Raw genomic sequence first — 13,938 nt, forward strand, 5'->3', positions numbered from 1 at the left:
AAGACCCCAAATCCCAAAGCTGAGGATCCAAATTAATGGTTTAACATAAGATAATAATTACTTATTTTAAATTGGTGGAATAAAGGCATCGATCATATATAGTTAGTGGGGAGCATAACAAACTTGGAGAAATAAAGGCCAGAAAGTGAAGCATAAAAAAGAGTGAAAATGGGAGGATGGACCATATTCCATTTCACCATCATCCCTCTTGCACACAATTGAACCCCAATCTTATACAGACTAGATGAGAAAAAAACAAACCCCTCTGATGATCAAACGCGGTTTAGTGGGGTCAGATGTTGCGCCTTTTCCACAAGCCAAACTTGCAATTCACTCTTCCAGTGCTCCTTTTTTTTCCAAACTTAGATACAAAGTGTTTCAGATGATTGGTTACTCCATTTAGTTTTGAATCCTCCACACCATATTTTCTTCCCTCCCTCATCACTTACTTTTCCATTATTTATTGATCACTATCAAAAATTAAATTATGTCTTGTTGTTTTCTTGCTTCAAGTTTATCGTATGATAACTTAGATATAAATTTTATATTAAAGCAAAACATTGCACATATAAACAGTGAGGACATTTTAGGCATTGTCATTTGCAATTAGTTTGATTTTAATTTGAGCACACTTACCGGTGCTATCACAAAGACCGCTTGCCAGTAGTATAATATTTTAAGTACTGGGGGGAGGATTATATTGTACGTAACTAGCTACTTTGGAAGAAATGAACTACGTCAAGGGATTCAGGTTCCACCCAACAGATGCTGAAGCCATCGAGCTTCTATGGGAAAAACTACAACTCGATCGTGATTCTTTTGTCCAACTCGGTGATTCACTCGTTCCAGTCATTACTCAGCTCAATGACATCTGCAAATTCGAACCTGCGGAATTGCCTGGTAAACCCACTTTTTGCATGTCCTGGAAAGGGTTTTTGTTTCTTTTTGGAATATATATATTTCGTTTCCTTTGATCGTGGGTTGCAGGGCGGTCGGAGTTAGTGTCAGGTGACAACGTCTGGTATTTCTTCTGCTCACCAAGATACAAGTACCGCAATAGTAAACGAAAAAACAGGGTGACGAAGCAAGGTTACTGGAATCCAACCGGGAAATCTCGTACAATAGTGACAACATGCGATGGAAAGAAGATAACTGGAACCAGACAGGCCTTGGTGTTCTACAAAGGTCGTGTTTGTGTTAAAAACAAAAAAGCAAATAAGACCCTGTGGGTCATGCATGAGTTTGAACTCACTCTTAATCTTCCAAACCAAGTATGTTCTATGTACATATTCTATTGTATTCTAGCTGCCACCATGCATGGATGGGATCACCTTTTTTCTTCTTTTTTTAACCCTTTATATCTCTGTTTTCTGTTAGTATGATAGATTTTATTTTTCATTTAATTTTTGTGTAGAAAAGTTTAATTCTTTGTAAACTGAAGAAAAAATATGGGAAGATAAATGTTTCGATCGGAGAAGAAGAGCAATCAAATCAATATTTGCCTTCTTCCAACTTAGAAAACCACTGTACAAACAACGGAGTTCCAAAGGTAAGATGCCTAATTCCTACTAACAACACTTGGTTTAAAATTTTAAAATTTTCTTCACATTAATGATAATGGACAAATCAAAAGTTCACCACCTATTTGCGTATGATTCAGGAGCAGTTAAACTCTACAGAGCCGGTGGCATTCAGTGAATATAGTGGAATTCAATCTGAGTTAGTCAACAATGAACAGACTGTTGATGAATTTGTGGATTCTCTTCTTATTAAGAATGATGAGTTCTACAGCAACCAACCTTACTTTGTTCATGACAAACAAGACCCCAAGGTATATTCTGACTTCCAAATTTATAATGCCAATACTGATATTCCAAAAGTAAGATTGGGGCATTTTTCTTTTTATTTTCGACTCATTCTTTTCCTTTTTTCGTGTGGGTGATGAACTTATGAAAAAGGCATCTAAAACCATTTTTTACTTTATGATTCAGAACCAGGAAGGCTTTAGTGATCTAACATATCAGAAGCTAAGAACACCCAATGACCGTGTTTGGACCATGAATGAAGTAGGGAGCAGTTCGGGTCTGGTAGCTAATGATCCATCGTACTCAAATGGAGATAACAATCAACATGATACTTCTTTTGCTGAGCAGGGCTCTAGCTTGGCTTTCGAAAATCATGTTCTAGTGGATTCCATTTCAATGGTAAGCGTTGAGAGTAAATTTTCAATTAAAATTATGTGGCGATGAATGGAGCAATAACTAAACTGTGGGGGGGGGGGGGGGTTATGATTCAGGGAGGATCAGGGTTTGATGAGTTCTTACACAATGGGTTATTCATGGCTGAATTATCACCCCTGCCAGAACCACCTAAAAACCCAGATGAGGTTCAAAATCATCAGTTTAGCACCAATGAACAGGATGAGTTTTGTAATTCAATTTTCATCACTACCGATTAAGTTGAAGATTATCCTGAAATCTTCACATGCAAGCAGCCCAACTTAATTACTAAAAATCAGAGCTTCAACTTCTCAATGAATGATTCATGGCCAATTCAGTCATCGAGTAAAAGGCCATGAGTCGAACATGAGGGCTAAGCAGTGTTGAGGACATTGAAGCGGCTTAAGTTCTGGAAAAGTACTCTCCTTGTATTACCGAACAGCTGATTCTTATGATAGAACAGCCTTTGAATAAAATGGAAGTACTACATACAATTCACAGGAAATTAGAGAGGTCAAAGAGACCTTAGTGTATCAGTGTACGTAAGCTATAAAATAAGTACAGTAGAACCATGTCTGAAGGAGAATATTGATATATGTATATTATGAGTGCCTTTACAAATAATTTAGAGTACACATAACAGAAGATTGAAAGATCAAAAGCTATTTTTAGTTTCAATATCGCGTGAACATTCAAAAATATATATATCGGTATCTCAATGTCTTAAGCAAATGCTTGTGTTATACAAAATTTTATGGCATGTGCGATGAAGCAGGCTCCTATACATCGATTCATAGTTGACTTGGTTATCACTGGTTCACAAGGAAACAGTTCATCAGTTTCTAACACAGAGTTTGTTCAAGAAAACATTTGAGATATCATACACCAAAGTGCCACCAAAATCAAAAGAGAAACATGATATCCAGCAACACAAATGGCAATATTTTTAATGAATAGAATCTTCAATCATTCATAATATCCTCATTCCTTCCCACTCCCCACCTTTCAGCTTGAGTCAGTTATGACAATTACTAAATACTGTCTAAATTCCATGTTCCACCAGGGGCATATTAATCTGCCCGTATTATCCATGATTACTGAAAGCTATCACATTCAAAAGAAAGCAAATACATGTTCTCTACCACATTCAAGGCTCATGCAGGAGACACACAGTAGTTTGGAAACAACAATCACAACTATGAAGAATGTATATAAACACAAATGTTGGCTATTTGTCATGTGAAAAACTGTAAAGTACTGATTATCTGACCTTTTAGTGCCACTGTATTAGATGATAAAACAAATAAATCAATGATGTAAATCACTGCAGGTGGAAACTCCCAAACCTGCAGAATGAAAAGCTAGAGTAAAATGGATGATCTTTGGATACAAGGAAAAAAATGAAGCCAGTGTGATGTTTTCTAGTCAGTAGGCCAAGTGGCATTAGAAAGCAAACCATCATGGCAGTGAGAAGAATCTTGAAGTAACTTGAAATTAGAACTGCAAGCAACAGATCTCTGAACCTATGAAGTTTAGAGACAAAAAGGTACATTAATTGCAATGAAACAGAGGTGTATACAATAAATAGTTACTCCATGATAACCATTTGAATGAGTACAGAAATGATTAACCTGTTCTCAAAGTTCACATGCCAGAGATAGCCAACTAAGAAATGCAAATACGTACCTGGAGAATTGAGCTGATGTCTTGAGCAGGCTCCTGATTGCAAAAAGGAAAGAACACAGAAACATATAGTTCCCAAGAAATACATCCATCAACATCTACAATTGACATTAGCAAAGACACTCATCAGAAATTATCTAAAGGGCCAAACATTAGAAATATTGAATCCGAAATTTATTTGCAGTTCCATAAGATGAACAAACCTTACGATATATCCAAAAAATTGAAGAAATGCTCATGGATGTGCCCCATTCTTCCTCAGGTTTTTTGACAAGCAAACTTCTGTCTTAGACCGCTAAGGAACCCCATTTAGTATAAAGAATTCTAAAAATTACTGAACAGTATTATCAAACAATATCTATTAAGTAAAATTTGCTACCATATGGATACATGCATCCAGTACAAGAAAACCAACTAATGACTTCCACAAGAGACCCTGCAAAATTTTCAAAATACCCAATTCCATGTCAGAGGCAGCATGTCCAGATAATTAAACAAAAGACCAAAATTAATGTTTCAGGAACTAAACAAATAGCCAAACTAAATTGAATAACAGTGTAAAACCAAACAATTCAATTATACCTGAAAATGGGTTCTTTCATGGTTGAGAACGTTGAAAAGTACATGTCTGTATGCTTTTGGCTTGTGCAATATTAAATCAATCAAAACAATCTACACGAATTTAAAAATAAAAATAAACCCAATTTTCTTTTTATTCTAGTAAAAATTACTCCCGTAGATTAACAAAGAAATATTAGGGGAATTTAAGAAAACTTTCATAAAAAGAATTAAGGTCTTTACCATGAGCTCACATTCAATATATTCATCAGCAACTGCTTTACAGTTCACCTATAAACAAATGCAAATGCAAAAGTTAATAAGTCAATGAAAACAAAAGAAGCTGATTTTCTCAAATAAGGAACAAATTGAAAGCTTACACATTTCATCAACCGAATGTTTCCCGGTGAGTATTGAACGAATAGGGTTTTGATCCGAAACCCGCACTGGACACACCGGTATTCCATTAACACGAAAGAGAAAAAGGAGAAAACAAAATCTAGCAACTTTCGTTTATGCTTTTTCTTTCACTAAAATAAATTTGACGGTGAGAAAAAAAAAAGGAAACAGAACCTCATTCTTTTGGAAATAATCGGGTTGAACAGACTCCGGATCTGACCCATTACATTGTTTGGATCATTAACTTTCTTGTAAAGGTCCAATGTTTAGGGAAAGGCCTAACCGCTCCCCGATGTTTGCAAAGGAGGTATATGAGGAAAGCCCATTTGACTTGTCTAGGAGTTTTCATACTTATTTCTTCATTTATTTATAGTTAAAATATGCTGTTAGTCTCGGTGCTTAAAAAGTTGATAATTAAGTCATACGTTTTTTGCTTGAAACATATGAGCCAATCATTAAAATTGTAAATATTTAGTCAAATTTTATTAACTTAAAATTTTGATTAGGTTGGACATGGCATATAATTGATATAAAATAAATATATTAAATTGACAAATTTTATAGAAACTATCAATGACAATATTAATTGGGTTAGGGTTTTAAATTGAAAAACAATAAAAGGATTGAATTCTTAATTTTTAAAATATAGGGACCAAAATCAAATTTTATACAAGTAACATCATATTTTAACCTATATTCATTAATTGATTGATAAGATTATTTTTTATAATAATTTTATTGTAGATTTTGATAATATCTGTTTATTGGGACACAATGTTTAGAACTAGTCTTTTCTCAACTCATAAATAGGAGGATAATGCACTTCAACACACTCGAAACCACGTCCTCTTGCATTAGCAACTTAGCTTCTATTATTAATCTAATGATTGTTTTATAAAATATTTTCACCTATTAGTGCATTGAATTAATTAATTTTAACAAAAAGAAAACAACCATCTAAAATAGAAGTGGTTAACAGCTTTATGTTTACACCTGGAAATTTAAGGTTGAAGCTCTAATAATATTATACATTTACATTTCCCAATGTACCAAAAAGATTAAATTTAAAAAAGCATTATTAATTGTCTTATCATCAAAATCTATTTGGAGGAATTATAACCATCTAAAGGCTTACAAATTCTTTAAAGTCTTCTAGCTCTTTGCCCCCATCAAAAACAGGCAAAATTTTCTATAAATGGACAAATTTTATATACAGCAGGTTACCTTCTTACTCTTATGGATAATGGATATATATGGCATTAGCAATGGACCGAACTACAATTGCTTTGACTTTTTTCTCCACCATTTTAATTTTAACATATAGAATAATTATTATAAATTAAAAGTTAAATAAATAAGATATTGTTTTTATTTTAAGCCAATAAACCTATAAATTAAATCAAAGCAGAAATTAAAATCGGCAGAGAAAAGTAATTAATAATTTAAATCAACTGATCTTATAAAAAAAAAAAGAAAGAAGAAAAGTGGAAAACTCCTATTTCGAATAAATATTATAACATAAGATAACTCGAGCCAAAAATTCAGCTACCTTATTAGCACACTCATGAGTACAATGAAAAGACAGATATTTAAATTGACTTTGAAATATCAGACAATCACGAACCAGAACAACCAACTCAAAATCATCATCGAGCGAGCGCGCGAGGGCATGTACCAACACTTGACGATTCGACTCCACAATATTATTCAATTGCAATGACTTAAGCCAGGATAGCGCCTCCTAATTGCAAAAGCTTCGGCCAGACATGGACTAAAATAAGCATTCACAAAGCCGGAAAAACATTCGACTAGCCTACCTTTACAGTTCCGAATAACAGCAGCGAAACCCACCGAGACCCTCCTCGCGGCATCAACATTGCACTTTGGCATTATTATTTTTATCCCTATTATATCAAACAATATATTTACATTTTAGGTATAATGAGAGCTGAAAAGAATCCCATCTCACATAATTTTATTTACTTATTTTCTTCTAATAAATGATAAATCTTTTAAAGAAATCAAACATACAGTCATATATAGTGACAGTTAAAGAAAGCTTTCATGAAGGCGAAAAGCATATCATTTTCTTGCATATCTTCCATTTTATCAAAACTTAGATATGGCATTAACTTCATATCAACAACGTGGCCCATGCAATATTTTTCAGCCTACCATCCTATTCCTATACTCCTACACAGACATATATATATATATAAGACACCCAAAAGAGAGTTTGGACGGTTCACGCCTCCTGCAACAGCCTCAAAATTATAAAGTATGAAGTGAAAAATAATGTTTAAGGTGCCGAAAAAGGAAAGAAGATTAAAGGAAAAACTTAACAGTGAAATCAAGAATGAAAGAAGCCACTCTATGTCTGTGTTTTTTTTAATAGGCTATGGATCTTTTCTGTTCATCATATCTGTACCCTCGCACATGCGGCTTCTTTATTATCATCAATTATGCCTATGTAAAACCTAGCCTATGTATATCACCCTTTATAGGTGTAAGGGACTTCAAATTTCAATGACTTTTACCCCCCTTCTTTTTGAGCGTAGCTAGGAATCTTGTGACTGAAATTAATGAAATCCTTATTTAACAATAATTCCACCCATCTTGTCTCTCATATTTACTATTATTAAAATTAAACATAATAACACCTTTTGCTTTAATGCAAAATCTTTCCAACATCAATGGCTTTAATCTTAGCTACCATAATATATATATTCTGAAAAAGCTGCACAATCTATTAGTATATAATGTGGGGGGAAAAAATGGGGTACCCCATAAATTTTGCTTTGTTTCTGCAATATTATTATAGGTCTCCTTGATGCTAATCCATAATATATAGATATTTCATTTCATTTTTTAGATAATGCTTATATTTGGAATTTTCTGACATTTCATCTATGGTTAAAAGGCTTGTCTCAGATGGCACACAGTGAAGATGAAATAGCACTTCATGGTGAGAAGAATCAAAGGCGGGTTTATCAGTGCCTGTTACAGTGGCAAAAGAACATTTTCCAGAAAATTCCCATTGCACTATCATCACAACTATCAGCAAACACGTATAGAATGGCTTGATTCGAGTCCTTTAAGCTTACCGGGAATCGATGCGAGATATAGCCTCACATGATTTCAATATAAACATATATATAACCAATGGAGCACAAACAAAAATATGAAACGATGCGGCCATTAAAGGATTCCCATTAGCTTTCCTTTTCAGAACCCATGTCTGATCTTTGTGTTGGCCTAGAATATTTCTTCTATGGTCTAGAAATTATGCAAAAAGAATAGTCACCATTCACCAAATTTAATTTCATATCTAACAGTCCTAATGTGATTTATACATGTGTATGTTACCTTTCTTAGAATTAGAAATAATGAAACCGTAATCTTCAAACACAAATGAAGGGACATAATATTGATATACTTTGCCAACAATCTCTCGGTCTAGTCGCAAAAGCATTATGTTTAATGCATAAGAACTTGGATTCAATCCCAAACAACCCCATTTCCCTCTCCCAATTATCAAAAAGAATTCTTTCTGTGTGTGTTCATCTATACAAGTTATCTGCCAGTCCTAATGTAACCCATGGCAAAAGAAAAGCCTAGCTAGCTACGTATTTCATGTAAAGAGAATGGCTCTCAAACATTACCAACCTCTATTCTTTTGCGTAATGTAGTGCAAGTGCAACTGTATATAGGTAAGGCATGCATATAATAGATCCATTATCCATACCCCCACCATCAATACATATAGATAAATGTATGGTATTTTATATCTTTTCTTCAACATCTTACCTCATACGTACCACCTTTCTAGTTTGTTGTTATAACAGTGCTCTTTAAAAAAAAATCAAATTTGCACTGCATGACTACAGGCAACAACAGATGATCAAATTATACTACTGGCTCCTTTGTTTTTCCGCCTTCTTAGGCAATAGACTAGCACAAACTCCGACATCCTTTTGATCATGGTTTGCGCTTTGTGGGTCCTGTTCTGTTCTGCCCATAAGTTCTCCCACCGAAAAAGCCATCAACAATACTTCCATAAGCAGAAAACAATGTTCAGAAATGAAAATGTCATGCATTGTTCACATTTTCGGCTTCTGACGTTTTAACTGATTTTCCGCATATAATGCAATCCCAAAGCTTTTCTTTGTCTTCTCCTATTTGTCTTACAAATTACAGACTTTCTAAGTATTCTACAGTTAACACGGTCAATTCTATGCATTATATATAAGTATTTTGCATGGCTAGCTCCAAGCATGAAATGCATGATTTGGGGATTTCAATAATCATCGGAATAAGACAAAGTACCTAGAAATTGTTGAACCGAATGCCATAAAAGCTTTTATAATTTTCTTTCATATATAAATACTTTAAAAATCTGTCATCAAACTTCTCATCAAGACTAAGACAGCAGTATCTATAGACATCAAAGTGAACAATACATTTCTATATCTTATAGATACTGACAAGTGACAATATGACAGAGATGAATATCACCTGGTCTTATATCTATATATTCTTGAATTCAATGCAGTTCGGTTAACCAGGAAAAACAAGGGTTCAAGGGTGAATTCACTGCTTTTTTATGCTTTTACTACTATTTTAGTCAATTTTGACTGGACGTATCGTTCAGTAAACACGAGTATTTACAATAAATATTTAGTACTGTTGGTTTCCAGTAGTTCAGTCAGCATGCATGCATATATATAATATGTATACACCAAGAAAATAAAGATATACTTCAAGGGCTACTAATGTATATGATTTCTTATAATTAAAATTATGGCATAACCATTTCTAGTCATTTTGGAAGCTATATTTTTTTTATGTAATTAATAATTATAGTGTTCTGATTGAAACTTAATCATACTTATTAGATATACTGTACGATATTATGATGCAAACATATAAACCTAAAAAAAAATTGCAAACAAGGTTATGTGAGTTCTTACAAATATATATTGGGCGAAAGTCCAGTCTTAGTTGATATATCAGTAGGGGGAATCTAAACCCTATTTAATTTATTTATTTTTTGTCTGTAGCAGTCCACTCCAGATAAGATCATGGCTGTAAAGGAAATGTAAAGTGGCAATAATGATCGATGTTATGATAAGTAAAAAAAATTTCAAATTAACAACGAGAAATACTGATAATACCTCTTTACAGTGCTCCAACTTTTCTGTGCATTACCTGCAAGCCTGCAGCTTAGTTGTTCAGCGGCAACCAGCCAAGAATATACATGTATATAATAGTTAATATCCTGTTAACCTAACATAGAGAAACGATAGAGAGAGAAAGAAAGGCCTTCTTTATAGACTATATATGCTGTCAGCTACACATGCATCAGAAAACAAGTAAATGTTGTCAGTCAGAGAGGGGGAAGAGAATGTACTGATGTTAAGATGAGAACTAAAGAAGAGAGGGATATATATACACGTATACACACACACTGCACAAACTAGGAAAAAAGCCATGGATGCAGTTTGGAAAGGCCATGGTTATCTCCACTCTCCAGTAAAGAAAAATATGATTTTTCTGATAAACAAGTTGGTAATATGCTGATATAACTGTATATGTATTATACACGATTTTCAATTATGTTGCAACTTCTTTCAGCTTTAGCTCCTCATAGATCCAAACCTCAACAAAGTAATGGATTAAAACAATATGTAAAAAAAAAAACTAGGATGGCTGCTAAAGACTGATCTTCATTAATATCATTCAGGCCTCTTTCCTAAATCCAGCGCATGTGGCAATGTTGCTGATAAGGCAAACAAAAAGAAGAGGAAATGCAACCCTTCACTGTATCTTCTCTTCATCAGAGATCCAAATCAATGGACAAGGAAGATTTTCCTTTCTTTGAATATTCAGCTTGCATTCCGGACTGTCGCAAAGTATTATTATTGGACAATGTTGATTGTCGAGAAAACGAAGAGAAATGAGGAGAGTCATCTGAACCTATTGTGCCATGAGGAAAACCGGAGGAAGATTCAGCTTGTGTAGTATTAGGACACTCCAGGTTCACACCAAACAACCTTAGCCTTTTAGCTACAGTTTTATTACCCTGAACAACCGGCACCGAATCAATCACCATAGGCTCCGCTCCTCCTGCTTGCACTGCTCCAATTTGATGATGATGTGACCCAGATGATGACCTTGGATAATACTGCCCCGCATTGCCATAAGTAATTGCCTGACGCTGGCGATGAGTGTTAGGATATATGCTGTAGTTCAAGCGATGCAAAGGCTCATAGTTCCGAGGCACGCACATGGGTTGAGGCATGGAGTAGAGGCTACCCCACCGGACAGAGTGAGGAAAGTTGAACTGACTTTGGAGCTGTATATGTGCAAGCGTTGTTGGATCGGGTGCATTAGGCCTGCGCCTCCAATCGATGTATAAGCGGTGTTTTCCCGACTCCCCAACGCCCCGCTGAAAGGAGACGGTATCACCAGCATCAAGCTTTTTTTCCTTGACGAAACGGCTCCACCCTTTGGTCATCACATAACTCTGGCTACTATTCCAATACGAGTAGCGGAACCGCCAGGACTTGCCGTTTCGATCCTCGAAATTCAACAACAGCCCTTTCTCATTGGTTGAAGAGTGGAGAGGGAAGTACTTCTCGGCATGTTGCTTTGGAATAACGAGGCGGTTGAGCTTGCCTACATCGCTAGGTGTGACAACTTTATCAAACATGTGCTCTTTCTCAATACACCTAATAGTACTACCACTATCTCCGCCTATACAGCTTCCAATATTTGATTGATATTCATTGTTGTTGCCAAGTGACAAGTCCATCTGCCCTAGTTTCTTGTCAAATTTGATAGCAGGCACTTGGACTTTGTAATCTTCTCGAGAATCTAAGGTTCCCAACCACAGGTGCTTTTGGTGTTGCTGAGCAACAGTATCTTTGTTATTTGAAGTAGCAGAAGAAGAGGAAGAGGAAAACGGGAAGTTGCTCGTATTTTCTCTTGTCACTTCATCATCGTTTTCCTCATGATCTTCATCTTGCACAAAGTTCATTAGGATGACCCACCACCACCAAAAATTACCTTCTTTATCACACTAGATAATATGGTTTAGATTGATGGCAAAATGAGGGGAAAGACAAAGGAAAAGAAATTTTGGGTCTAGATATATGGCTGCTACTGCTAATATTTTTCTGTTTCTAAGCAGAAATAAAACTGAAACAAAGCCTGACCTGCAAATAATGGCTTCTTGGAAGTATTCATGATTTCTTCGAGATCTTTGAGGGCCGCGGGAAGCAAAATACAGGTTCTCAGGGCAAAAACGACCCAGGGTCGGTGCTTTTTCTTTGACCCTTTTGTTTTTTTTTTTTCTTTAAAGAAAACGATGAAAAGTGAAAACCCTAAACGAGTTAAATTAAGGTCGTGGGAGAATCAACAGGATAAGGTTGTTTCTCGTGATTGACCTAGCATTTAGCTTAGAGAGAAAGCATAAAAAGAAGAAGAGGAGGAGGAATTGGGCTTTAAACCCAGTTTTTTTCTGCCTCCATCGAAGCTTCTTCTTTTAAAGAAAACTGCCAAAGCTGATTTTTTTTTTCTTTGGGGGGGGGGGGTGTCAAAGAGAGAGAAAGAAGGAGAATGGTGAGGAGGTAAATACTCATCCTACGTAGGGGCCCATGAATGATCTGGTTCGACTCATGTGAGCTCTTCCTTTCATCATATTTGGTTTCTCTCTCTCTATTATCTTCTCCACCAAGAACAAATGGCCAGTTGGTCTTTAACTCTCAAATCTCAATCAACTTTGTACTGATAAAAAATGTGCCCACAAACTCATTCCCATTATTATTTACTATTATTATATTTATGTCTATTATTACTGCTACTGCTGTTTGCTTACCAATTACCATGAGAGGAGGGAGCATGTTAGTGTTAGAGTTAGGTCGGGAATGGAGTTTTGACTTTGGTGGCATTCATTGTCTGCTGGTCCTGCGCTCCTAATGGATGAAAAAGTTGAGTCCATTTGTTTCATTTCATTCGATCCAACAACATCAAAGAAAAAGATTCCTCTATTGTCATACTTCTAACCAAACCCCCCATTACTGCAGTTGAACTTCATCAACCCTTTTTCAAGCTTTCACCTTCGACCCCCTCTACTCTCCCAAATCCCATGTCTTTCTTCTTTTCTTGTCCAACTGTATCATTTATGGTTATCTCTGTTTTTCCTTCTTTTTTTCCCTTCTTTTTAGCTTTCACTCATTAATCTACTACTATACTACAGTTTATTGGCCTTGCATTGCTACACTCAGTTTGGTATAAGGAAAGTAGGATTATATTTTATTAAATTATTTTTTATTATAGAATTTATTTTTTAAAATAAGTTTAGTTTTTATTTTAATTTTTATAAAATTATTACCATTCTTATTTTTATTATAATTTATATATTAATAAATAAATATATAATCTTAAAATCAATTTTATAATTATAATTATAACCATAATTAATATGCTAATGGATATATTATAGAGTAAATATAATAATTATATTTTTAAAGAATGAGATCTTCAATTTCAGTTTTAAGAGAAAAGATATTTTTGTTTTTAATTAATCTTAAATTTTATTTGAAAAAATAAATTAAAATATAATATAATTTGGTCTAAAATTTAAGATCATGACTATAATTTAAATATATTATCGAGTTCATGGGAATGTTGGAAATTCAAACAATGTAATCTAATTCCAAAATGTAACATAGTGAGCCATAATATAAGATTCACCAACAAAGCACACGGTCATAATCGCATTCCTTTTATAAAATAACAAATATTATTATTAAAGTATTTTATCATTTTATATTTTATATAAAATCTAGAAAATTGCACATAATGATATTTGAACCTAAGTCACTATGACTTTTAATATATTAACTTTATCATTTCAACCGCTTTTACTTCAATTGTTTTATAAATATATTTGTAACATTTTTTTTACTCATAATAGTCTGATTTATAATCAGTATAAAAGCACAAATTTAAAAATTTTCTGAATCCATGAGAATACTCTTCATTATTCATTATATTACTTAATTGCCATTAAAAA

General features: G+C 34.3%; 3 protein-coding genes across 5 annotated transcripts; 1 reads left to right on the plus strand and 2 right to left on the minus strand.

Moving 5' to 3' along the window:
- The first annotated feature begins 387 nt into the window (after positions 1-387).
- Positions 388-2,897, plus strand: LOC105802861 (NAC domain-containing protein 6). Of its 2 annotated transcripts, none has more exons than XM_052624289.1 (6): positions 388-900; positions 988-1,271; positions 1,415-1,549; positions 1,667-1,831; positions 1,992-2,204; positions 2,297-2,897. In XM_052624289.1, exons 1-6 carry the CDS (start codon positions 729-731, stop codon positions 2,456-2,458), a joined length of 1,131 nt encoding a protein of 376 aa, XP_052480249.1. In that variant the 5' UTR covers positions 388-728; the 3' UTR covers positions 2,459-2,897. The 2 variants fall into 2 exon arrangements, with proteins under 2 accessions (XP_052480249.1, XP_012490208.1); XM_012634754.2 differs by having other exon boundaries at positions 392-900; positions 1,661-1,831.
- Positions 2,792-5,022, minus strand: LOC105802862 (protein ARV 1). Of its 2 annotated transcripts, XM_012634755.2 has the most exons (9): positions 4,841-5,020; positions 4,704-4,751; positions 4,485-4,574; positions 4,293-4,338; positions 4,106-4,188; positions 3,906-4,000; positions 3,676-3,742; positions 3,490-3,565; positions 2,792-3,031 (listed from the first exon to the last, which is right to left on the minus strand). In XM_012634755.2, the coding sequence occupies exons 1-9, from the start codon at positions 4,925-4,927 to the stop codon at positions 2,943-2,945; spliced, it is 681 nt and encodes a 226-aa protein (XP_012490209.1). In that variant the 5' UTR covers positions 4,928-5,020; the 3' UTR covers positions 2,792-2,942. The 2 variants fall into 2 exon arrangements, with proteins under 2 accessions (XP_012490209.1, XP_012490210.1); XM_012634756.2 differs by lacking the exon at positions 4,485-4,574 and having other exon boundaries at positions 4,841-5,022.
- A 5,370-nt stretch (positions 5,023-10,392) lies between these two features.
- On the minus strand, positions 10,393-12,448 carry LOC105802860 (B3 domain-containing transcription factor NGA1). The gene has a single exon (XM_052623115.1). It carries the CDS (start codon positions 11,896-11,898, stop codon positions 10,696-10,698), a length of 1,203 nt encoding a protein of 400 aa, XP_052479075.1. The 5' UTR covers positions 11,899-12,448; the 3' UTR covers positions 10,393-10,695.
- Positions 12,449-13,938: the final 1,490 nt, after the last annotated feature.

Source organism: Gossypium raimondii, chromosome 11 (assembly GCF_025698545.1).
Source record: "Gossypium raimondii isolate GPD5lz chromosome 11, ASM2569854v1, whole genome shotgun sequence".
NCBI classification, from domain to species: Eukaryota; Viridiplantae; Streptophyta; class Magnoliopsida; order Malvales; family Malvaceae; genus Gossypium; species Gossypium raimondii.

What these genes read in the sequence shown, in the direction of transcription:
- LOC105802861 (XM_012634754.2), top strand. Translation starts at nt 729, where the DNA reads ATGAACTACGTCAAGGGATTCAGGTTCCACCCAACAGATGCTGAAGCC. An exon ending in CGAACCTGCGGAATTGCCTG is followed by an intron (nt 901 to 987) that starts GTAAACCCACTT and finishes CGTGGGTTGCAG; the next exon opens with GGCGGTCGGAGTTAGTGTCA. An exon ending in TAGTGGATTCCATTTCAATG is followed by an intron (nt 2,205 to 2,296) that starts GTAAGCGTTGAG and finishes GTTATGATTCAG; the next exon opens with GGAGGATCAGGGTTTGATGA.
- LOC105802862 (XM_012634755.2), bottom strand. Translation starts at nt 4,927, where the DNA reads ATGGAATACCGGTGTGTCCAGTGCGGGTTTCGGATCAAAACCCTATTC. An exon ending in ATGAAAGAACCCATTTTCAG is followed by an intron (nt 4,339 to 4,484) that starts GTATAATTGAAT and finishes AAAATTTTGCAG; the next exon opens with GGTCTCTTGTGGAAGTCATT. An exon ending in TTCTTCTCACTGCCATGATG is followed by an intron (nt 3,566 to 3,675) that starts GTTTGCTTTCTA and finishes TTCATTCTGCAG; the next exon opens with GTTTGGGAGTTTCCACCTGC.
- LOC105802860 (XM_052623115.1), bottom strand. Translation starts at nt 11,898, where the DNA reads ATGAACTTTGTGCAAGATGAAGATCATGAGGAAAACGATGATGAAGTG.